Source organism: Rhododendron vialii, chromosome 12a (assembly GCF_030253575.1).
Source record: "Rhododendron vialii isolate Sample 1 chromosome 12a, ASM3025357v1".
NCBI classification, from domain to species: Eukaryota; Viridiplantae; Streptophyta; class Magnoliopsida; order Ericales; family Ericaceae; genus Rhododendron; species Rhododendron vialii.
The window spans coordinates 29,383,612-29,409,493 of record NC_080568.1 but is presented as its reverse complement, the minus strand read 5'-3'; the positions used below and the strand labels follow the sequence as shown (position 1 = coordinate 29,409,493).

Sequence of the window (25,882 nt, the reverse complement as noted above, 5' to 3'; positions counted from 1 at the left end):
ATCCAATCTTCTGTTGGATGGTCATTCCCATCTTTCTTTTGTTTTATGTTGTATCTGATGCTCATTAAGCGTTTTGTTGCTTATTGAGTACTCTCTCGATGTTCCCTTTTCGAGCCAATAAAGTTTTCGTTTTGCCGAGCAAAAAAAAAAAAAAAAGAAAAAAATACGAAACAGGGGAGAGAGAGAGAGGCATAGGATCGATGCATTTTTTTTTTGTTGTAATCATTGAAAGGGTGGGAGGAGTGAACAACGTAGAAATTCCCCTTGAGCGTAACCATATGAGCTCCCTATCTGTCAGTGAAATATCTAATTTGAGCCATAACTATTGTCCGTGAAGACAGACCGTCACCACGGCACCACCTAAGTACAAGATTGCTTAGACTCCACCCCCATCATCGGTGAGACTCGAACCCGAGTCTCCGCTAGGGGGTGAGCTGAGCCATCCAGACTACCATCAAAGAGAAAAACATATTTACGAAGGCTCCGTAAATAAGTGTTTATAGTGCTCAATCTCGCGCGTCCAAAAGTTTTTTGGATGATTCGGATTAAAAACAAACAATTACTGGTCAGAGATATTTATTCCCAGTCAAAATTTAACATATCGATCTCAATCATTAATTGCCAAGACGGACGGATAGAATTCCGCGCCTCTGTAAATAATTTATTCACGGCTCCTTTGTGAAGAAGTTATTCTCTTGTTCAAATAATTCATGTACTACGGATTTTTTAGCTTCCAATTTAAGGATAAGTTTGATATAAATAATTTGTGACCCTACGACCACATATAACAAAAGACATTCAATATAAGAACAATAAAGGACGTAACAAATCTAAATTAAACGGCCTAAAGCTAAATCTATTTACATTTCAACACATATAGAGAACTTTTACTAATTTCAATCCTCATTTAAACGCTCACTAGCAGGGATCCATTTAAACTTCGAGCATGGCTGCTTTATATAGACAGGCCCTTAAGATTTAATAGTACCAGAAAAGTTTCAAACGAGAGACCTTCGGAGAATCAGACAATAGCAAAATTATAAATGGACTGTAAATGCGATCACGTTAGTGTTAGTCTAGAGAGATGATAAATTCACAGAAAAATGGGAATTCAATACAACTACGCTTTCATATATGAAAATTTAAACAAGTAAAATGGGTCCTAAGAATGAACACAAAAAAGAGAGTGTAGATAAATATAGGCGTGTAAATATCACACTCGAGACCTAAGTCACGTATTCAATAAACATGCGCTCCAACGCGAGTGTAAAAGAGTTTTTGAAACACATCCTAACCTATTAAAATCTACGAGACCGAAGATTGAAAGCGCGAGCACAGTGCAAAGATTGATGGTGGAAACGTGGGGCATTTTGAAAAATTATATAACTAAGCTCCAGACAAATTGAAATTATAATAATCGAATGAAGTGGCTCAACCCAGACATTAGGCTTTCCAATAGAATATTTGAGAATTGATTTTCGCCTGTACTTTTTAGTAACGTATGAAATCCTTATAAATAAAAAGAAAATAATATAAATTTGCATTAGCAAAACTAAAAATTATGTGAAATATAAAATAAGAAAGGGTAAAAAACACTTATATATTTGACATATTGAAACAGAAAAACTTATTCACGAAGGAGCAGTGAATAAGTTGTTCTCAAAAGCGCTCAATCTCAACCGTTCAAAATATTTTCTGTGAATAACTCATTCATTACTCCTCCATAAATAAATTATTTTCGATTAGAAAAAGACGCATAGCATTTGGAGATGATACTATAATACTATAAATTATTCCAATAAGACTTTGCCCACATTCCATGCATCTCAATTTCTATTGGATCTTTTCCAATAGAAAGCAATGATGCAGCTCTCACTCCACCCCTTCCTCCTCTCTCTCCTCCCCTTGTTTCTCACTCTAGTTTTCCTTCTCAAATGGCTCTTCTCCACCGCCACCGCCACCCGACCGCCGCCGTCTCCCAGCAAGCTCCCGATTATCGGAAACCTCCACCAAATCGGCCGCTTCCCTCACCTCTCCCTCCACTCCCTCTCTCAAGCCCATGGCCCCTTAATGCTCCTCCACTTCGCCGCCGCCCCCGTCCTCGTCGTCTCCTCCGCCGCTGCAGCCTGAGAAGTCATGAAAACCCACGACCTAATCTTCTCGAACCGACCCAAGTCGACGATAACGACCAAATTCTTGTACGCATCCAAGGACCTTGCCTCCAGCCCTTACGGCGAGTATTGGAGGCAGATGAGGAGCATTTGCGTCCTCCACTTACTGAGTAACAGACGAGTCCAATCGTTCCGCGACGTGAGGGAAGAAGAGACGGCAGTTATGATCGAGAAGATTAGGAGTTCTGGTTCTGACGTGGTGAACTTGAGCGAGCTGATGGTGGAGTTGACGGGGGACGTGGTGTGTAGGGCGGCGTTGGGGCGGAAATACGGCGGCGTTGGGGGCGGAGGAGGGAGGAGGGGGTTTAAGGAGGTTTTGGGGGAGTTTGCGGAGTTACTGGGGGTTTTTGATGTTGGTGACTTTGTGCCATGGCTGAAGTGGGTGAATAGAGTGAATGGGGTGTATGGGAGGGTGGAGAGAGTTGCAAAGGAATTGGATGATTTTTTGGAGAGTGTGGTGGAAGAGCACAGGGGAAGAGAGAGAAAGGGAGGAGAGAGAGAGAGCACGATTTTGTGAATGTGTTACTTGAAGTACAGAGAGAGAACATGGCCGGAATTCCTATTCACGGTGACAGTGTCAAAGCTCTCATATTGGTAAGGCTTTCATTCACTTAATTTGCATATGCACGAGCGTAAGCATGAACGTATTTCGAAAAAAAATTCAATTCTCAAAATTTTCGAGAGCGATAATTTAGAGTAGAAGCTTAGAGCGAGAATTGAGAGTAGTAGAAAAGAGTTTTACTAAAGGGATCGCCTTCATAATTAGAGTTTGATCATTTATTTTTGGATATCGATCACTATGATTTCAGAACAAGTTTACTTCAAAATTTAATTTGGAACATCGAACCGAAACTCATTTTTCTTAAGAGAAACGTGGGCAATCATGCGTCAAATTGATATCAACTGCACGTGATTCACAACGTGATTGATGTTCCCAACTAGTTAAAAAATGAATATTCTTGGTCATCAAAGTGAGCCCAATTTGAACAACCAAAAAAAAATCAAACAGAAAATGGGACCGGAAAACTTAAATTTTTTTTCTAGTAGTACAAAACATTGAGATTGGCCTATTTGATCATAATTCATCAGTTTTCTTCTTTTTGCCTTGTAGGATGTTTTTGCTGGTGGAACTGACACTACATCCACATCTCTAGAATGGGCAATGGCAGAGCTCTTAAATAACCCTCAAGTTAGGAAAAAACTCGAAACTGAAGTTCGACTTATAGCTCAACCCAACCAACCTATAACCGAGGACGATCTAGACCAAATGCCCTACCTAAAAGCCGTGATCAAGGAGACTCTACGCCTCCACCCTCCGATTCCCATTCTAGTACCCCGGGAGTCAACTAAAGACGTCCGAGTAATGGGTTACGACATCGCGGCTGGGACACGGGTGATAACCAACTCCTGGGCTATCGGGCGAGACCCTTCGTCGTGGGACGAGCCCGAAGAGTTTAGGCCAGAGAGGTTTTTGAACAGCTCAGTAGATTTCCGAGGACACGATTTCGAGTTGATTCCATTTGGAGCGGGGAGGAGGGGGTGCCCGGGCATTCAATTCGCCGCAGTGGTTAACGAGCTGGCATTGGCAAATCTTGTGCATAAGTTTGATTTTGCAGTACCTGATGGGGTGGAGTTCGATATGAGTGAAGCTGCTGGTTTTTCTGTTCGTAAATTGTATCCTCTACTTGTTGTTGCGACTCCCCATACTTGTTAGTTTTCTAGGTTAAAACGACCTCAGTAATGGTGCAGTATGAATCATGTACCTATTTTTCGTAACAGCTATATATGCCCACCGCACGGTTTCGCCACTATCTCAGTCTCACCATCTGCCTCGACAATTAATGGTACGGATTTTTAAAAAACTCAATGAGATAAGAGCGGTGGGGAAAGCAATAAAAAGTGAGCGGTGAGTGTAGACTTTTCGTTTTTGGTATATCCTGTACCTATTCATAACAATCAGGAACACACTTTAAGATCGAGTTTTGCCTAGATACTGTCACAAAGGATCCTCAATACAACCCAGGGCACAACAAAGGTTGATCACCATGCAGTTGCACTGAAGATTTGCAAACACTATCCCCTGCAACAACCAAAGTGATTAAAGAAAAGCGCGGCGCTAATTTAGATCATGGATATGAGGATCGTTATATCTAATCCTCAATGGTGTGCTTTCGTATGTGTTTTGTCCGAGTAGGGCTTCTGATCATCTTGGAATCCTTGTGTTCTAATTTTGTAACTAGGCAAAATCAAGTTAATTAATCACCAAATGGTCTCATTTCTTGTAAACTTCCTTTTCCCCGAGAAGACACAAGTAAATGATTGGGGGGGTTTGGGCTTGAAGCGCAATCGGAACACAAGGTAATCACCTCCGCCGAAAGGCAATGGTATTGTTGGCGTGTTGTCTCATGCTGTAGTAACATCATAGGCGTAACCAAAACAAACATGCCAGTAGCATCCTAATACCAACTTTATCGATCGTAGAAAAAGAAGTAAAAATAGAATGAGAAGAGTCCGACTTCGAGGGGAGACTTCCAATTACCTGTGAACTTATGTCTTTCACAAGTGGGAAGACTTTTTTCCACTTGCCTTCATTCATTCACAGACCTTATATTCATACAAGACGAGAAAAGATGACATTCCGGTGGAATGATTCCACCAACTCATTATCCTAAAAAATAGGAAAACTATTTTTTCTTTGTTGCCTTTACAACTAACCCAAATAGAAAAACTAACCTATCCCACCAACTATTAACTCCTACGTACGTACCATTACTTTATTTCTAATATCTAATAAACTAAATAGAAATAATTGGAAATAAAATATGTACATAACACATAATGCAAAGAAAAAGTAGAAGTAATAACCAATTAATAACTATAAAGTATCATGGGCAATTACGTCAACAGTCCCTTTCTTCTTCTTTTTGCCAATATTGTATAATTAGCGAGGATTAGCGGGATGTGTCAGGTTAGCACTCGGAGGTGCAGGGAACCTATCCCACCAACTATTAACTCCTACGTACCATTACTTTATTTCTAATATCTAATAAACTAAATAGAAATAATTGGAAATAAAATATGTACATAACAGATAATGCAAAGAAAAAGTCGAAGTAATAAGCAATAACTATAAAGTATCTTGGGCAATTACGTCAACAGTCACTTTCTTCTTCTTTTTGCCAATATTGTATAATTAGCGAGGGTTAGCGGGATGTGTTAGGTTAGCACTCGGAGGTACAGGGATTATCCATAGTCCTGACCCCAAATTTGCCCACGCCGGGGCTCGAACCTCCGCCTCTTGTGTGGAGGGGAGGGTAAGAAGCAACTGCACAAGCCAGCCGTTCTTACGTCACGGTCGTTTGCTACCAGCCAAATGGGGAGATGAGCAGGAAGAGAAGAGGACAAGAACCCAAGTCGTGAAATGGCTGGACAAAATTGGTTACAAAAGCACATCACAAACAGAAAGTTCAACAATGCTGCACCTCATATTTGACTAAACTGGATAAGATAAGTCTTCTCAAAGGAAGATGATAATGTAGAATTGAAATGACAACCACAAGCTATGGTTTGTGTGGAAATTGGGGCAAGTTGTGAGTCTTGTGACAAGCATGCAACATTATTACATAGACTGTTTTAGTTTTCTTAGTACCGTCTCCGAATTGGATATGACAAGAGTAACGGTGGCGCATGTGAGTCGGACCTAGGGCTGCAACGAATCAAGCTGCTCGCGAGCAGCACATGGCTCAGTTCGTTAAAGCTCGGCTCGTTTAGTAATCAAGCCGGGCCCGAGTTTTTGGTTTATTTAGTAAACTAGCTGAGTTCAATACTTAAAAGCTCAGCTCGTTTGTATGGGCTAGACTCGTCTAAAGAGACTTGTTAAGTAAATTGATCTGGCTTGGCTCATTATAAACGAGTCGAGATCGAGTTCGAATTTATGGCTTGTTGAGTAAACAAGCCTCAACAAGCAGAGCCAAGCTCGAATACTATGAGGCTCGGCCCGGCTCTTTAGTAGGACCCATGCTGAAATTTGAGACTTGTGTGCGTAGTTTTAATTTTTATGCTACAAGCTCAGATCAGATGAGCTAGAATCTGCATTTGGGAAACATCACATCCCCATTCCTAAAACATCACGTCACATCCCCATCCCCTCGGACTTCTCTCGTTGTGTGGAGTGGATGAGAGAGGAAGGAATTACAAGAGAACAAGATTTTCTGGACGAAGGATTCCGCGCAAAACACCGAATTCCAAAACCAAGTCAGGCAAAGTAACTCTATGATTGGCTTAATGTGTAATGACAGCCAAAGCCAGGAAGGAATTTATGGCTAAGGTTAGATACGTAACATAATAAGCTGTCTAAAGATTCCTTAGAAGTCTTTGTCCTTGGGTAAACAGCTCAGAAAAGAAAGCCACAGCCAACCCAGTCAAGTACTGTAGCAAGAATTTTGACAATTCAATAATAGTACCCTCCTTGTTGGCAAGGGACTCATTTAATTGGGTCCAAAATGTTATGGGGTAATTTTGCTATTCTTGAAATTGCAAAGGAGAATCTTGTAATTTCTCAATGAAATTACAAATGAAATCAGGAGAGACTTTTTACTGTAGTGGCTATTGCCGTGTCACTTTTTCGAGAGATATAGAGAGCTTCTAAAAATCACGAACAAGAGTGAGGGTTTTGCTCCTTAGTTCAAGCCAAGATCAGACCATTGTTGCTACTCTGATTTTGATGGGTTTTTTAGTACAATCCATAGTTCGACGAGCTCTACATGATTATCGGAGCGGATTGGCAAGGTTCTCTCAGGATCTAGGAGTTTGGGATATTCACTTTTAGTGAGACCAAAACTTGTATCTAGTTGTTTTGTTGAAATCTATCTTTGGGTAATGTTTATATGCCTCTAATAGCTTGCTGGGAACTCTTGTAACCCCATTATTATTATAGTGGAAGATTTGGTAGCGATTATGCTCCCGTGGACGTGCCTCTAATTTAGGAGGAATCACGTATAAATTCTGGTGTCTTGCGGTTTGCTTGTTGCTATTTACTTTTCGACTCTTAGATTTGTTTGTTGTTGGTTATTGTGGTTTGCAATATTTAGCCTATTTCCTATTTGCACAAAGGAAAAATATTTGTGGTGTTTCGGGCAGTTTTTTCCTAACATTTAGGGCTGTTACTCGAAACCGAAAAATCGATCAAAATCGGAAAAATCGGATCGGACCGAATTTTTTATACCGGTTGAATAATTTCGATCCGGTTCCGGTTTATAAAATTTTATAAACCGAAAAAATAATTTCAATCCGATTTATGTGTTTTAAAAACCGGTTGAAACCGGACCGGTTATATATATGTATAATATATACATATATATAAACATAGTGGAGGGGTTGAATTATGGGTTTTTGGTTGATATTTTGTAGTGTATATTGGTCTAATAAATATATTTATTATATAAAAACTATTTTTATGGGCTTAATTATGTTTTTATGGGTTTTTTTTTATGTATTGGGCTCAAAATTAATCTTTTTTTGTTGGGCCCAAAAAAAAAGGTTGAACTATAGATTTTTTGTTGATATTTTATGGGTTGAATTGTGAATTTTTTGATGTGTTGGGCCAAAAATATGGCCTATGAATGAAAACCGAACCGAAACCGGTTGAGCCGGTCGAAACCGGTTGAGCCGGTCGAAACCGGACCGGTTTATCTCAACCGGTTCCGGTTTCTAAAAGTCTCAAACCGAATAACCGGTTTCGACCGAAAAATACACCCAAACCGGTCGAAACCGCACCGGTATCACCCCTGAGTAACACTCCTTGAGTTTGTAAATGGATGGCATTACCAAAGAAACTGGTGCCAACTGTAAAGAGAACACATTAGTTAGGTGTTTGTTAAAATGTAATTAGTCGAGTTGTTAGTTTGGTTAAGATGGTTTAGTGGGTACTTAGTTGGGCCAGCTGTCAGGACAGCTATACTTGTAACTAATTCTGATGAGATCGTGTCGTGCAAATACATAAGCACTCATCTCAGCATTGTAACACAACGAACAACAGATTACAATTGAGTTTTCAGATTTGTTCTCTTTTCTCTCTCTCTCTCTTCTTCTTGTAATTCATTTGTTCATTTCTTGAGTTTTCCATACCAACTACTCACCTCCAATGGCCATCCTTCAATGGCTGAGAGATAGTCTCCTGCCCTCCTTTATTTTTGCATCAACTTTGCTAGTAGTGGTGATTCTGATTCTGAAGCTTCTCTCAAAGGAGAAATCAAGGACAAGAAATCTCAACCTCCCACCAAGCCCTCCAAAGCTACCCATAATTGGGAATCTCCACCAGCTAGGGGGCATGCCCCACCTCTCTCTCCGCCGCCTCACGGACAAATTCGGTCCCATCGTTCACTTGCAACTGGGTGAGATTCCGACGGTCGTGGTTTCATCGGCTAAACTGGCCAAGGAAGTGATGAAAACTCACGACCTCGCCCTCTCGAGCCGCCCCCAGATCTTCTCGGCCAAACACCTTTTCTACGACTGCACCGATGTCGTATTCTCGCCGTACGGCGCTTACTGGCGGCACATACGTAAGATTTGCATACTTGAGCTGCTAAGCGCGAAGCGGGTCCAATCGTACAGCTTTGTGAGAGAAGAAGAGGTTGCTCGTTTGGTTCATAGGATTGCCGAATCCTGTCCCGACGCCGCGGACTTAACCAAGCTCCTCGGACTGTACGCAAACGACGTCCTTTGCAGAGTTGCGTTGGGGAGGGATTTCACAGAGGGCGGGGACTACGATCGCCACGGGTTCCAAAAGATGCTCGAGGAGTACCAGGTGCTGCTCGGAGGATTCAGCGTGGGAGATTTCTTCCCGTCCATGGAGTTCATACATACTCTGACTGGCATGAAATCGAGACTCCAGAACACTTTTCGACGTTTTGACCGGTTTTTCGACGAGGTGATAGAGGAGCATCTCAATCCCGAGAGAGAAAAGGAAGAGCACAAGGACCTTGTGGATGTCTTGCTTGAGATTCAGGAAAAAGGGGATTCTGAAATGACTCTCACCATGGACAACGTCAAGGCCATCATTCTGGTAAGTTTTTTCACCAAATCCATGTATGGTTAAAGATTTATACTTCCGAGTACAACGGTTTTCAAGTAACAATAAAACGCTTTGAGAAGCCCACATACGACAAATGCTAACATGAGTAACGAGAAATTCTGTGAAAAACACGATCACCTGCCAGTGAAAGGTTTTCTGCATTCAGTCAATCTACGCAGAGTGAATCGGTCCCTAAGGAACTTTCCAAAAGACCAAACCCACATGGTTTCACAAAGTCATGTTCATTAAACTTGTGTTGAAGTTGTGTCTTCAAGTAGGTTTACAATGTCACTCTGGTAGTAGCTAGTGACAGGATTTACTGTTGCCCATTGCAGGACATGTTTGCAGCAGGAACCGACACAACCTTCATAACTTTAGACTGGGGAATGACGGAGCTAATTATGAACCCCAAGGTCATGAAAACAGCACAAGCTGAAGTAAGAAGTGTTGTTGGAGAGAGAAAAACCTTGTTAGAAACCGACCTGCCGCAGCTGCACTACCTGAAAGCCGTTGTCAAAGAGATCTTTCGGTTACATCCCCCTGCACCGGTGCTAGTCCCAAGAGAGTCTATGGAAGAAGTAACCATTGATGGGTACAACATTCCTGCTAAAACAAGGTTCTTTGTCAATGCATGGGCTATAGGGAGGGACCCAGAGAGTTGGGAAAATCCAGAAGTATTTGAACCAGATCGATTCATGGGTAGCGCTATCGATTTCAAAGGGCAGGATTTTGAGTTGATACCTTTTGGTGCTGGCAGAAGAAGCTGCCCCGCGATTACGTTTGGGACAGCGACCGTTGAGTTGGCTCTGGCTCAACTTCTCCACAGCTTTGATTGGGAGCTTCCCCCTGGAATTCAGACCAGTGATTTGGACATGACTGAAGTTTTCGGCATCACAATGCATAGGGTATCTCATCTCGTCGTGGTGGCTAAACCACGCTTTGTTTGAGCCAGAACTTCATAGGTAGAAATTAAATAACACTTGAGGAATCGACTCCAAAATGATCCTCAATCCAATATCATGAAGAAGTACCACTTCATCGTATCAACAAAAAGATGAGAAACAATGAGAACCCTGTTCTGGCAAAGAGAAAATTATTATGAATCATGTGCTTATAGAGTATTGAGTCAAACCTTATAGCAAACAAATGACTAAATGTGATCCTTATGCTTGGCACACAGCCAAATACTTACGTGTAGTCCCAAGTCACAGTAACAGGATTTAACATCCTTTTGTTTCCATTAAATGTTGAGCATGGCATTTGAGATTTGTACTTTCAACAATGGTATGCTGTGCTAATAAAGTATTTCTCAAGACAACAGCCTCTCGAAGTAGTAATCATCTGGAGATTACTAAACTAGGAGGAAGTTTCCTACTCATGGAGCATATCGTGAGGCCTCCCGCATTTAACAGACGCGCGGTTCAGCAAAACAACGTCAAGCGGGGTTGCATTGGGAAACTCGCCTCATTCAGACTTCGCATGTCTTTCAAAACGACGTCGCAACAGTTCAAGGCTCCCATTTTGGGAACTGCAACGTTTTAACTGCTCAATTGTAAACTCGCGCGATTTTCATTCTACGATGGGAACTGTTCAAGTCGCAGAGCTTGTCAAGGACTCAAGAGGATTAATAATGTTAAAGATCATATCAATCGAGTATCGAGTAATGATTGATATGTAATCGAAGATGATTGAAGTGAAATTCATTTTATGAAAATAGAAAACATCCAAAGCGTGTCGTGTTCTTCGTAGGGAAAGGGAAAAAGGACTTGTTCTTGATCAATGAAAGAATCTGGGCAAATAGTGAACAAAACATCCAGAGTGTGTCGGACATAGATACACAAGGCCATAGACATGTCCGTGCTTCTTGGAGTAGATGCATGCGTTGTGCTTAATTTTGCATCCAAGATATTTTTTCAGAACGTGCTTTGTAATTTTCAGCTCTAAACTCTTTTGTTATTGCCTTGTATCCATGTGCAAATAAGTGCTTATTTTTTGAATTAAATATGATGTATTGTGATAGAATAACTTGTCTCATAAAACAAGAAATAAATACTTTAAAAAATAAGAACCTTAGCAGAACAGGCGATATCCTTATCAGAGTAGTAGCCTGTGTTATTTTCAGTTCACATCATGGAGTTACATTTTCATTTTGAAGGATCGTACCTCTGGGTTTTAAGTAGGGCTGTGATAGGTGCGTAAATATGCCTATTTACACCCCATAATTTAAGCTTGTTATGTCCATTTAGCACGCTACTTGAGATTTCTTACTTGTTAATTGCGTTTTAGGATTCTCGGAGCCGATGGTTAACATTTGGAGCTAAAAGCAAAAAAATCATATTTAAAGCAAAACCGGTGCCGCTAAAATTAATGAAGATATGGGATTGAGTGTAGACTAGATTAACGAAAGACGGAAGCAGTGGATTAAACTCTTAGCAACAATGGAAATTGGCAGCATAGTCTTGCACGTGGTTTTGTGGCTGGGAATTGGGCCATATATTTGCCATGATTTGTGACAAAACGGGGGAGTTTTGGAAAATGTGGGCCCATTAATTATGATTTGTAGAAGGACTTGGGCTGGAAAAAAGACAATTCTCGGTGCAGCGGCAACATTATTAAAGAAGAGAAAAAGGGTTTTGTGGGGACCTCTGATTTCCCACGACAGAAACAGAATGGGGCTGCCGTCAAGCTTCTTTTCCACGCGGACCACGCACGAACAAAGAGCACGGCAATTCGACGACACCACGGTGCTCACGGCTGAAACAGGAAAGGACGAAAGGCTTTGGGGTTTAATCTCTTACTGTTATTTCAATGGAGTCTTACACATGCATGATTATTTGTTCTAACTCCATGAGTGGCTAAATCCCTTGATTAGGGTGATGAGGAGGTCTCTTCAAATAGCGTAGTTGTTAGATTTCTAGGGTTTTATATTCGACTGGATTGTATGACTTGGTCAATTCATAACTTTTTATGAGAGTTTATATTTTTTCTGATATTCGAATGTGTTTATATTCATGGTTTCAAGCACTGTCATACAATGATTTTGAATGTTTCGAGATAGGCTTTGAGATAGATTATACGACGTGAGACGGATCGTGCCGTGGTTAAATCCAATGAGACGATCCGTGCCTATACGGAGTACGAATCTTGATTATATTTTTTGGGGATTATCGATAGGAATTGCTACCCTACGGTAATCTGGTTGAATGTTGAATGTGAACCCTAAGTTTTGAAATAAATGCGTTACAAGGGGAGACTGAATCAGAAACCCTAGTCCTTTCTCTCATTTGTTTCAAAATCCTTTAATTGCTTTCTAGTTTAATTTTAGTTTAAGTAAATCCAAATCAAAATCCAACTTCTTTTAGTTTCAGAATTAAATTAGAAATTAATTGAAAGTACCGTAACTCAGCTTTTTACTCCCTGCGGACGATCCTGGACTTAACCACTATTCTTCAGAATACTAGTTAATTCCTTGGTTTTATAAATTATATTTTTGGTACGAAAACGACAGACCAGGCTGCTCAAAAAATCCGGTGAACAGCGAAACCGGTCCGGACCGAACCGAACCGATCTGTACCTTTTGAATTTTGTCCGTGGATTAATGGTCCGGACACGGATTTTCATTACGAAACCGTGGATTAACCGAATCGGACCGTGAAATATTTATTTTATATAAATAATATATATATGTGTATTTATATAATTAATAGTGAGGAATGTTAAAACTTTTTTCCACCAATTTTAGTATTTTAATGTTAAACTATTGTCGTTTGTTGTGCATTGCATTTGGATGGAAGATACAATTCCACCTCTTTGGTGTTATAGTTGTCTCCCTTTGATGTTTTTTTTTTTGGTTTTATGTTATGTACTATAATGATACATTCTACTAGTTTTTAGATTCTTTTGAATCTGATTTATGAAGCAGGTCTTTGGTAGTTTATGTAACAAATACTTTATGGTGGTATTAAACTTAATTCTGAGTATAACCTTCTATCATTTTAGTGTGGGATATTTGCTTGAGCTTTACTTTTGCTAAAATTCGTGGACAAAACCGTAACCGATCCGTGAGTCACGGATTGGATTGAAACCGGCCGTAGAACTTTTGGTCCGGACATGAATTTCATTTTGTAAAAACCGTGACTAGCGGTTCGGTCTTCGGATTCCTAGAAATCCGAACCAAACCGGACCGCGAGCAGCCCTAGTTTTAAGTGCTCCCAAGAATCACATTTTTGGCACAGAATTGATAGGATCAAAATTTGTTTCCACAAAAGCTTGAATATTTGAAAACTTCCCTATTCCTGTATCAACCAAACAACGAAACTTGTGAATGTTCCGGTATGTGGAGCTCAAGTCCTTCCTTTTTCAGTTTTAAAATTTTAACAGCATAGGGAGCCTAGTTTCAACTTTTAACTAAACAGAGAAGCACGTTTACAACCAAACAGGAGCCTTTCCAGTTATTTTTTTTCTGCGTTTCTAGTTCTAAGGGGTTCCTTAAGGCCACATTTTGCTAATGTCATTTCTAATTGCCAGGACTAGGTCCATTTTGATTTTGCCATGTTGATTTAATGGGGCTATGCACGGTAGTAGCTAGAGGGGCCGGGCGATGATAATTGAGAGGTCACGAATAAATCGAGAGGGGTCCAAAATGGTTTTTAACTCGTATTTTCATACTCACCTTTTCTCTGTTACTAAAACAGAAAGAAAAGCGCAACAGATTCTAGTGAGGTTTATGGTTGGAGTATACTGCTTCCAAGACTTTTAGCCAGAAGAGCCCTTCAAAACACTCTTGTGAAAGAGCAAGGAAATCTGTGAAGTACAAGAAAATGCACTGCTGCAATCACTCGATGTCTGAACAAATGAATGAAAGAAGGAAAGTGAGAAGAAGTTGTGAGCTTTGAAGAAGTCTCAAGCTTCAGCTGCTTCACATATGTCCTAGTCCCAGCTGTGTTCTATTCTGTAAGTAATTGAAGTTGGCCTCCTATCTGCGTTTGAATGCTGTGGTCCGTGTATATACGCGCTTTTCACCTTTCAAGTAATGCGTATTTCCTAAACCAGATCTTCCTTCCACAGAATATGTCGAGAGATCAGCTTCGCTATGGGGTTTATATCCCTTCGTATCTGAGAAGCTGTAATCTGCAACTTCATTATACTTCTTTTCTGAACCCGGGCCATGGTTCTCCAACCATGGCATGCTGTTTTGATTCTTCCCAGTCTCCTCGTCACTTTGGTCAAGATCTATTTCCTCATCGCTCGGAGATGCAGTCCGATCTAGATCATATGCTGTCCAGGTTACATCATACAGATCCTCAGCATCTGTGTTCAAACTTGAACTGGAGAAACTTCTCTCTAGTCCTCCTTTCTCGTATACGCCTGCCTTGGTATCATTCAACTTAGCAGCTTCACTAGGCTTAAGCTGCTCATCATTTTCATTCATGTCTTGTTTCTCCTGCAATCACAAAAAGACCGAATTAGATATTCATTTTTAGGTTGACAAATCGTTGTTGCATGTTTTCAATCACCGTTATTGTCAGGGATATAGTTCCCTTACCACTGCAGTCGTATAATCATTGTCGTCAAGATGGAGATTGATCCCGTTATAAGCAATTTGCTTCAGCAATTTTTTCCTTGTTTCCAAGCTTGCTTGTCTCTTTGAAAGCTTCTGTATCATCTAGAGATAAAACACAGGATAATTATTTCGAGTACAAAACCTTCCGCGCGCTATTGTGATCCATGAACATTAATCTGTCCTTACCTCAAGATTCACTCTGAAATTGTTTCTCAGTTCAATAGCACGAGCAACAAATTCATTCCCATATCTCGAGCTGAAGATCATTCGAATCTCTTGGAGCTCTGGGAGTTCTCTGCATCTCGAAGCTGCAAAGATCAAGCTAGATATGGCCTCATTGAGCTCCTCAGGGCATTCCCTGCATAAAAACATTCACACATTCAAAACTCAATACACGTAAGATACCAGAATAAACTGTGTTCTGAAATTCAACATAGAACTAGTATTGGGTTCCATTCTTTAGGGGTAATTTCTTCGTTATGACGCGAGTCGGTTAGAAAATGAGAACTACGAGCAAACACTAAGGAACCAACCTGTTGTTTTCAACGAGCAGCAATCCCTCTATCAGGAGATGGCAGTACTTTTCTACCATAACAAGAACATCCAGCATGTTCTGCTCCCTGATCACAAGCTCAACCTGTCAAGAAGATCCAACCAAGTTTAGATGTGCGCGTACGTATGTTTAACTGGGAGAGGATTCGAGGCATGAACTTACGCGAAGGAGAGCGCTGTCTAGGTGTCCGAGGTTGAGTAGCTGGACTACGTCAGACCGGGCGTGGGAACACCGGACACTGTGCAGGTTCTTCCGTATGGGGATCCGGGCGATGGCGAGGCTGGCCAGGGTCTTCAGCTTGGGAGCCTTCGGGTTTCTTCCGAGCAGAGCATAGAGTCTCTTGCCCATGTTTTCCTCTTTCCTGTCTGCTGGGTGGCGGCTCTCGAAAGAGGAAGTGAGAGAGAGAGAGAAGTTGTGTGCTGGAATTGGCCCACGAGGTTGATCAAATTATGTCGGCCTTCGATCTTTATATATGGACGAAAGAAAACCCAGAAAAGATTTGACGTTTTCTCCAGGCGTGGTCCTGTATTGTGACCATTTAAACAATCTTGGGTTATTCACGAGTCAGCCAATACTGAAGGCAAGAGGCTGGTTGACTGTGTCATGGGCTCGAATAATGTTGCCGATTGACTATGTCAGAGGATTGGATGTCCCACTGACAATTGACAGGAGTAGAATTAGTAGATCGCGAAGAATTGGTATATTGTATTTTAAAGAAACTCGAATTGCACAGGGGCCTGGCCGTTAGCACGCAGTAGAATATACTCAATATAGTATAATATATCAGTAGGGGCAGGGGGGCAGCTTGGCCAAAAAGCTATCTTCGAAGGATTGACTTGATCAAATTTATGAGTCGCGTGGCCGAAGATCTATCTTCGAAGGATATCAAATTTATGGGTCGCATAGCCGAAAAGCTATCTTCGAAGGATCTGTCCGACAAATTGTGAGACTGATCAAATTTATGGATCGCGTGGCCGAAAAGCTATCTTGGAAGGATCTGTCAGAGTAATTGTGAGACTGATTAAATTTATGGGTTTATGGGTGTCCGCTGCACATGGTTGGAGCCGTTGTGAATTCCAGATGGTAAAAGCTACGTTTAAAGATGCAGAGGTCTTAGAAAAAGGAGCAGGAAATGATCCTACTTTATGTGAAAGGGTAAATCTAACACACACAAAAAGGCCTAAACGAGTGAAAAGCATTATTTTCCTTCTCATTTCTTTTTTTTGTTGTATTTTTTTACGTTTATTGTTTAAAATCAAAGCAAACAAATTCCGTATGTTTATTTTCTTTCCTTCGTAACTAGAGAATAGATTATTGTGCGAAGGTGCTTCCTCAAACTGACATTTCTTGCTCCACCGCTGCTCTTTTGGCCTTGGCTATAGCTCTATTTGGTTGCACAAACCCATTAGGAATTAGCTAGACTGCTTCTATCACCAACTTATGGTCCTAAAAAGTCTTTCCTTCTGGAGGGAAGAAGATGGGGCTCGGCAATATAGTCAATAGGGATTACCTTGAAGCAGGGCCCTCCGGAGTCCAGACCACTATTTTCAGCCTGAGTTCATGAAAAAACTCGAAACTGAAGTTCGACTTATAGCCCAACCCAACAAATCTAAAACCGAGGACGATCTAGACCAAATGCCCTACCAAAAAGCCGTGCAAAGAGACCCTACGCCTCCACCCTCCAATTCCCATTCTCACGCCCCGGGAATCAACTAAAGACATCTAAGTAATGGGCTACAACATTGCAGCCGGGACACGGGTGGTAACCAACGCCTGGACTATTGGGCGGGACCCGTCGTCATGGAACGAGCCCGAGGAGTTTATGCCAGAGAGGTTTTTGAACAGCTTGGTAGATTTCAGAGGACACGATTTCGAGTTGATTTCACTCGGAGCGGGGGAGAGGGGATGCCCGGGCATTCAATTTTCCGCGGTGGTTAATGAGCTGGCATTGGCAAATCTTGTGCATAAGTTTGATTTTGCAGTGCCTGATGGGGTGGAGTTCCATATGAGTGAAGCTGCTGGTTTTTCTGTTCGTAAAATGCATCCTCTACTTGTTATTGCGACTCCCCTTGTTAATTTCTCTAGGTTAAAAGGACCTCAGTAATGGTGCAGACTGTGCAGTATGAATCATATACAACCTGTTTTTCATAACAGCGACATCTACCGCATGGTTTCACCGCTCTCTGTCACCGCTATCTCAATCTCGCTGTCCGTCTCAGCAATCAATGGTTTAAAAAAACTCGGTGAGATATGCACGCACTATCCCCCGCAAAAAACCAAAGAGATTAAAGAGCAAGAGACAAAGGCAATACATTAACAAAACCGCGACGATGTAGATCACGGAAGATACGAGAATCGTTATAGCTATCCTCAATGTCAATGCTGTGCTTTCGCAAGCGTTTTGTCCGAGTATGGCTTCTCTCTTCTCGTGCCTGGATTCTTCACCATAGGTAGCGTTAGGATCCTTGTGTTTTAATAATTTTGTAACTAGGCAACATCAAGTTATAATTAATCACCAAATGGTCTCATTTTTTTGTAAATGATTGGGGGTTTGGGTTTGGAGCGCAATCGGAACATAAGGTCATCACCCTCGCCAAAAAAGGCAATGGTAATGTTGGCATGTTGTCTCATGGTGCAGTAACATCATAAGCGTGACTAAAATAAACATACCAGTAGAGAGATAGGGAAAGAAATGAAAGCTATAATAACTTGATGTTGAGTTTCCATCTTTCAGAGATCTTATATATATTTATACAAGAGGAGAAGATGACCTTGCACCAACTAACCCAAATAGAAAAACTAACCTATCACACCAACTATTAATTCCTAACATTACTTTATTTCTAATATATATCTAATAAACTAAATAGAAATATTTGGAAATAAAATATGGACATGACACATAATGCAAAGTAAAAGTAGAAGTAGCCAATAATTATAAAGTATCATGGGCAATTACGTCAACAGTCGTTTGCTACCAGCCAAATGGGGAGATGAGCAGGAAGAGAAGAGGACAAGAACCCAAGTCGTGAAATGGCACGACAAAATTGGTTACAAAAGCACATCATAAACAAAAAGCTCAACAGTGATGTAACGGTGGCGCATGCGAGTCGGACCTAGGGCTGCAACGAACCGAGCAGCTCGTGGCTCAGCTTGTTAAGGTTCAGCTCATTTAGTAATCGAGCCGAGCTCGAGCTTTTTGTTTTAGGCTCGTTTAGTAAACGAACCGAGTTCAACACTCAAAAGCTCAGCTCGTTTTGTGAACGAGCTGAGTTCAACACTCAAAAGCTCAGCTCGTTTGAATGGGCTTGGCTCGTCTAAAGAGACTCGTTAAGTAAATTAACCTAGCTCGGCTCGTTTAAACGAGTCGAGCTCGAGTTTATGGCTCGTTGTGGAAACAAGCCGAGCTCGAACACTATAAAGCTCGGCTAGGCCCGGCTCGTTTGCACCCCTAGAGTCGGACCCATGCCGAAATTCGAGACTTGTGTGTGAACTTTTAATTTTTTACTTATGCTACAAGCTCAGATTAGCTAGAATCTGCATTTGGAAAACATCGCATCCCCATCCCCTAGCAAAAAGAGAGGCCCGAGCAGGAGGACAATATTTTCTTCCAGAAATTTTTGTGTGCACTTAAACCAAGTCAAGTCAGGAAAGAATTCATTACAAGAAGCCGAACTCTTTTGTGTTGTAAATTTCATTGACGCTACGGTTTTTCAGACAGTACCCTCCTAAGTTGATAAATGGATGGCATGAACAAAGAAAGTGGTGCCAACTACTCACCTCCAATGGCCATCCTTCAATGGTTGAGCCTCTTCGTTGAAAGAATTAACTAACCCGTTTTGTCCAATTCCTTTGTCTTGCTAATTGGAGTACCATGTGAAAGTACTTCAATCAAGCTCCTATTATGGTAGTATGCATAAAACTTATGTCTGTATTTTCATGAGTACGTGTTGGATATTAATAATAGTGATACTGGGCTGACCCGAAACACATTTTCCAGCATAGGCAGCATTAGATGTTAATAGACCAGTAGTTAAACTACAACGCAGGCGGATTGTAAATCCATCTATTTGAACTTGAGACTTTGCATAGGTACAAAAGTGTATTGAGAAAAGGGTAATATAGTAAATTTATGTGGATAAAGGCAAGATATGGAGTGTGGATTGTATAAAAAACGGGAGTGTGAAAATCACTTCCCATAACAAATTATGTAAATTATTGTTACAAAACTTTTTTTGTTTTGATTTGTGTGCTTCTGGTAGATATCTACGAGAGGTTGAGCCTCTTCGTTGAAAGAATTAACTAACCCATTCTGTAAGCCTACCTAAAAAATAAGCACTTATTTATAATTTTAAACTTAAAAATAATGTATTTACGAAAATAATTTTTCAATTTTTTTTGCATCGTTCAAAAGATCTTTTTGATATCTATCAAAAAAAATCCATATTGCATAAAAAATTATTTTAGTAAGTCTATTATTTTTAAATTAAAATTTCAAATAAGTACTTATTATTTTTTAAGAAGGATTAGCGGAACAATAAGAACAAACATTTTCACGAGGAACACTGCACAGTACCAAACAAAAAGATTACAAACAGAGGCTACTTAAGATTGAAAAATCTCATCATTGTGTTCTTCATGTCTGGATCCCTAACCAATTCTGCAAGAACTTCTCACACGAAACTTATACTAAAATCAACTCAACTTTCGTTTGTTATCAACAAAAGAAATTTCAATATTTGTTGCGTACGTCTATGTTCGTTATATTGTCTTAATTAGGTTCCGATGTTTTTTGCATAGGAATGGAATCCTCTTCCTTCTCTTCAAGAGATTGAAGGTTCTTTTGACTTCTTCATGGATCTTTCATGGGAACAGTAGTCGCATACCGTTAATTGATTTATCACGACAAGGACATTGCCCACGTAGAAAAAAATAGCAATACGTATTGTATTATTGCTTGATTTGTTTTTCATGACTAATGTTTTTGACAACAAAAGTGCTACACACACAACGGTTATGTAAAACACAACACACAACCAATCTCTTGCCGTTCATTACTGTAATAAATGGCCAGGATTCGCTCAAACTCTTTCCTATAAAAGTTAAACTTTTCCTTGAAAATAACAATTAACTGGGATTGGTTCCCCCACACCAAGCATCTTTCCAAAACAGAATCCTCCTTCCAATATTTCTAATATTGAAACTTACGTTGTCCAGAAGGGGTGTTAATTTCCAATAACCTAAAAGTTGTAGACTACAACTTTTTTGTTTTGTTCTTATTAATTTTTTTTTGTTTGTTAGTTTTTGCATCAAACTTTTATGTATTTCGTATCGACAAGAGGAATCGAAAAAGTAAAAAATTATGTCTTTGACAATAGTATTTTTGGAAATATCCCAGAAAAAGTCCAAATAGACAACATTTGGGCCTTTTCTTGCATATTTTCCAAAAAATTGGGTAGAAATCAAGATTTTTTACCTTTTCGATTTATTTCGTCAAAACGAACCAATAATACATAAAAGTTTGGAGGAAAACTAATAAACGCAAAAAAAATTAAATAAAGAAAAAAGTTGTAGTTTAAAAAAATGGATTAGTAGAAAACGGAGCCTAAATATAATAATAAATAAGTCGCTACGTGTCTCAATTTGATCTCTGGCCATCACTGTCATTCCAAACTCTAGAAACCCCTCCTATATATTTAGGAAAATTATTTTCACAATCTCTATTTTGATAATGGCACTCCAATTTTTTATCTTTTAGTGGAGTTTTTGTGCGTATTTTTTTTTACTAAAAGACAAGAAAATGAGTTTGTTTATCAAAAAAAAAAAGAGTGCGAAAATTATTTTCCTATATTTAAATGCGTAGTTGGAAACCAACTTTCCTCATCTACAAATTAATGATTCTTCTCCGTAATGTTTGTTTAATCATCTTTCTCTCTTTTTCCACCTAGGTTATGATTTTCATCCAATCAACATCCTTCATTTTTCTTTCAGTTCTTGCCAAATTAAAATTAGGGTTGTTGTTGTTACTCATTTTCTTGTTCACTTTTCAATCTACGAATCAAAAATTTCAAATCGTCTGACCAAATCAGAAGTAGAAACTGAAAATGAAGGGAAGACTGAGAATATTTTTGGAATTTTTGGTAGATGGCCATAGCTGTCCTCGTTGAGTCTTGAGAAGAGTTTGTGGGTTGAAACGGCAACTGAAAACAAAGTAGATGAAGGAGAATATCTGGCCGTTTGGGTTCCGTCTTCTAAATGGCGTCATTTGGGTGTTCAAAAGTTTGTGAATTGGGTGTTTATTGATGTATGGGCTGGGTGTTCAAACTACTTCAAAGCATAAGCAATCCTAAAATTTTTACATATATTATATCAAATTATTATTTTTGGGTGGTCATGTGACCATGGTGCTCTTTATGTGGAGCCGCCACTGAATTCAGGGCCTCCAGGTCCAAGGCCAGGGGCATCACTTCTGCAGTGGGGGCTCTTACCAAAATACTTTTGTTAATCCTTGGGTAATGCCTCTTTGGAAGAGAAAATTTTTTAGTGCTGAGTGGGTACCACATGGTGCCCACTCGGTGCATCCGGACCGTCCATTATATTTTTGAACGGCTCGAATTTGGAGAGAGAAATACATCGACCACCTGTTCAGGGGATGTGCCAAAGTCAGGGAGCTAGGGGCTTGTTTCAAAAAGTTGCAGATGGTTGAGAAATAGCTTGGAATGCTCTTCTTTTTTTTTCCACCAAAATGAAATGGTAATAGCTTCATTAATAGGAAACAGAGATATACAAAATAATCAGTTGGGTTGACTGGTTTTCTGGTAAAACAGTTGGGTTGATGTGGCAATTATAACTCTAGTCATTTGGGGATGGATATATCCATCTCCATATCCATCAAATGCATTTTCCATCTCCATTGGAAGCTTGATTTTTGCATGTGAGGATGGAAAATGACTATCCATCCCCCCATTGGATCCTTGCTCTTAGAAGTAGCATTCGTCCTGAATCAAAGGAATAGAAAGTTACAAACAAATCACGACTACCTTTCCTAATGAGAGAATGAGCCACTCCATTCGCACTCCTACACACAAAAGAAAACTCACACTGATTAGAAACTCAAACAACCGTTGTAACGAGGCTGACAAGCCAATCGATCTGATTCGTCATTGGACTGCCGCCACCATCGTCTTCTTTCGTCAGATAACCAGCACCACCACAATTGTTAGGATCTGATCGCCATTTCAACGATGAAGAAGAAGTCAGAAGAAAGGAAAAGAACAAATAACAAAACAAAAAACTCTAAAATTTGAGATCGGGGAAAAAAATCTCATGACTAAAAAGGAGGGGTTATTATTGAAAATGAAAAAAAAATCATCATTATGGAGAAAGAAAACACCCATCAAGGACAAAGCCTTCCCCTTCTGTTGCCGCATAAAAGTAGTGAAAAAACCCTAAGAGGAGAGAGGGGAAGGAAGAGACGCGGCTAGGATTTTTTTTAGAGAATGTGAACGATAAATCACATTCTGTTCTTTGGAATTAATGCGGATTTCTCGTCTAAATTTCTGGTATAGATTGTAATGTGCCGTGGAAAAATCCTATTTTGAATCATTCTCTGGCAAATTTGAAAGGATCGGAATAGGAAGAGTTTTGAGAGCTACATGGCTGTTAATTACACTCTATGCTAGGGAATTTCCATGTGCAGGTGATGTCAAACTTAATATGGATGGTTGTTGGTATAATACTGAGATCTTTTTGGAATTTTTGGTAGATGAACGTAGCTGTCCTGATTGAGAATAGGTTTTGGGCTAAAACTGAAAACAAAGGAGAAGACGGAGAATTTCTGGCCGTTTGGATTTTGTCTTCTAAATGGCGTCATTTGAGCATCATTTTTTTTTTTTTTTGATATTTTTTAAAACAAAACTAAAACTGGAGTGTCATTGGCTAAAAAATCAGGAGATGGGCCACCCACTGGGAACCATCATTTTTTTAATTTTTTTTGAATAGGTGTGCGTGTGTGGGTGATGATAAGAATTGAAAGGACCCACCTTTTATTTGTGGGGTTAACCTCCTCACCATTACTCTATTCTCCATATATAGTAAGTAATCTACAAAACTTTTGTCGTGGGCTCTATTTCGGGTTCACGAGAATGATTCAAATTATTTCAAAAGTTTTATCTCCTGGATATTCACAATGAAGATATTCATATAATCAGACTGATTAATTTTTTTTGCATGTATGTCTTTCACACTGTATCCACTAAATGGACGGATTGAATTATTGTGATAGTCTCGGAACAGGACTAAAGAAAAGAATCTCATTCATATTAAGGATAAAGGTATAACGAACATGCAATTGTCTCCCTTTGGGAGTGACATTATAAATTTAGGAAGTGACATTATCAATGGCCTTTTTTATACAACGGTCAGGTTTTGCTAGTGGAAAAAGATTTTCACACCCCATCTTGGTCCATGACTTATGCAGAAACCTTACTATTTCCTTTGCCTAAATTTTAGCACTTCATTGAAAGGTAGATGTGTTCGATATATCCATTCAACATGATTTTTAGAGTGACTGATGTTCTTGACAAGCTCTTAAAACCATAGAAATAACAATTCACTGGGATTATTTCCCCCACACCAAGCATCTTTCCAAAACAGAATCCTCCTTCCAGTATTTCTAATATTGAAACTTACGTTGTCCAATGGGGGTGTTAATTTCCAAAAACCTAAAAGTTGTGGACTACAACCTTTTTGTTTTGTTTTTATTATTATTTTTTGTTTGTTAGTTTTTGCACCAAATTTCTATGCGTATCGACAAGAGAATCGAAAATGTAAAAAAAAAAGTCTTTGACAAGAGTATTTTTGGAAATATCCCAAAAAAAGTCCAAATAGTAAACATTTGGGCCTTTTCTTGTACATTTTCCAAAAAAATGGGTAGAAATCAAGATTTTTTACTTTTTCGATTTCTTTCGTTGAGACGAACTAATAATATATAAAAATTTGGAGGAAAACTAATAAATGCAAAAAAAAATTTAAATAAAGAAAAAAGTTGTAGTTTAAAAAAATGGATTAGCATAAAACGGAGCCTAAATATAATACTCGAAATAAGTAGCTGCATGTCTCAATCTGATCTCCATCACCGTCATTCCAAACTCTAAAAAGAGATTAAATTCTTTACATCGCCGGTGTAAATATTTGTTTCATGCAAATCAATTATAATGCGTCACGTCGTCAAAACAGTGGTCCTAATTATTTGAACATGGTAACGTCGCGCAATATAATTGATTTGGAGGAAAAATAAATGTTTACACCGGCGGTGTAAAGAATTTAATCTCTCCTAGAAACCCCTCCTATATATTTAGGAAAATGAATTTCACAATCTCTTTTTTGATAACGGAACTCCAGTTTTTTGTCTTTTAGTGGAGTTTTTGTGTATTTTTTTTTACTAAAAGACAAGAAAATGATATCGTTTGTAAAAAAAAAAGAGTGAAAATTATTTTCCTGTATTTAAATGCGTAGTTGGAAACCAACTTTCCTCATCTACAAATTAATGATTCTTCTCTGCAATGTTTGTTTAATTATCTTCCTCTCTTTTTCCACCTAGGTTATGATTTTCATCCAATCAACACCCTCAATTTTTCTTTTAATTCTTGCCAAATTAAAATTAGGGTTGTTGTTGTTACTCTTTTTCTTCTTCACTTTTCAATCTACGAATTAAAATTTTCAAATCATCTAACAAAATCAAAAGTGAAAATTGAAAATGACTGAGATATTTTTGGTAGATGGACACAGCTGTCCTAGTTGAGAATAGGTTTTGGGCTGAAACGCCTATTGAAAACAAAGGAGAAGACAGAGAATTTCTAGCCGTTTGGGTTCCGTCTTCTAAATGGTGTCGTTTGAGCATCATTTTTTTTTTTTTTGGATATTTTTGAAAACTAAATTAAAAGTAGAGTACCATTAGCTAAAAATCAGGACATAGGCCTCCCACCGGAAACTATCATTTATTTTTATTTTTTTTGAGTGCGTGTGTGGGTGATGATCAGAATTGAAACGACCCACCTTTTGTTTGTGGGGTTAACTTCCTCACCATTACTCTATTCTCCATATATACTCTTCAAAACTTTTTCCGTGGGCTCTATTTCGGGTTCACTAGAATGATTCAAAAGTTGTATCTCCAGGATATTCACAAAGTAGATATTCATATACAATCAGACTGATTGATTTTTTTTGCATGTGTGTCTTTCGATCACACTGTATCCACTAAATGGACGGATTGAATTATTATGATAGGCTCGGAATAGGACAAAAAGAAAAAGAATCTCGTACACATCAAGGATAAATTAAGGTACTGACATGTCTCCCATTTGAGAGTGACATTATAAATTTGAGAATGACATTATCAATGGCGCCCCTCTCCCTCCTCCCCTCGGGCTCCTTCTCCTCCATCTGTTCTCCCTTCTTCGCTCTCTCCTCTTTCTTCCCCCTCTTCTCTATAGGTTTTTTCTTTACGTTTTCTCCTCCCTCAG

The 25,882-nt window shown here is 39.4% G+C and overlaps 3 protein-coding genes and 1 pseudogene across 3 annotated transcripts in view; 3 read left to right on the top strand and 1 right to left on the bottom strand.

Annotated features, from left to right (window-relative positions):
- Positions 1-1,796: 1,796 nt before the first annotated feature.
- LOC131310694 (cytochrome P450 736A117-like) lies at positions 1,797-3,982 on the top strand (annotated as a pseudogene).
- Positions 3,358-17,626, top strand: LOC131310702 (psoralen synthase-like). The gene is made up of 2 exons (XM_058337869.1): positions 3,358-3,456; positions 17,011-17,626. The coding sequence occupies exon 2, from the start codon at positions 17,089-17,091 to the stop codon at positions 17,461-17,463; it is 375 nt and encodes a 124-aa protein (XP_058193852.1). The 5' UTR covers positions 3,358-3,456; positions 17,011-17,088; the 3' UTR covers positions 17,464-17,626.
- LOC131310683 (cytochrome P450 71AP13-like) lies at positions 8,186-10,525 on the top strand. Its single transcript, XM_058337846.1, has 2 exons — positions 8,186-9,234; positions 9,579-10,525. Exons 1-2 carry the CDS (start codon positions 8,314-8,316, stop codon positions 10,188-10,190), a joined length of 1,533 nt encoding a protein of 510 aa, XP_058193829.1. The 5' UTR covers positions 8,186-8,313; the 3' UTR covers positions 10,191-10,525.
- LOC131310699 (uncharacterized) overlaps positions 14,051-25,882 on the bottom strand; it is a 29,009-nt gene continuing 17,177 nt past the window's right edge. Inside the window, exons 2-6 of the mRNA XM_058337864.1 lie at positions 15,522-16,014; positions 15,340-15,443; positions 14,993-15,164; positions 14,789-14,908; positions 14,051-14,686 (exon numbers count right to left, since the gene is read on the bottom strand). Coding sequence (XP_058193847.1) covers positions 14,219-14,686; positions 14,789-14,908; positions 14,993-15,164; positions 15,340-15,443; positions 15,522-15,707 — 1,050 coding nt within the window. The 5' untranslated portion in view covers positions 15,708-16,014 and the 3' untranslated portion in view covers positions 14,051-14,218. The remainder of the gene's footprint in view (positions 14,687-14,788; positions 14,909-14,992; positions 15,165-15,339; positions 15,444-15,521; positions 16,015-25,882) is intronic.

Bases quoted from the DNA above. Each gene is read 5' to 3' on its own strand.
- LOC131310702 (XM_058337869.1), top strand. From the start codon at position 17,089: ATGGGCTACAACATTGCAGCCGGGACACGGGTGGTAACCAACGCCTGG.
- LOC131310683 (XM_058337846.1), top strand. From the start codon at position 8,314: ATGGCCATCCTTCAATGGCTGAGAGATAGTCTCCTGCCCTCCTTTATT. The intron at 9,235-9,578 runs GTAAGTTTTTTC...TGCCCATTGCAG, and splicing joins ACGTCAAGGCCATCATTCTG to GACATGTTTGCAGCAGGAAC.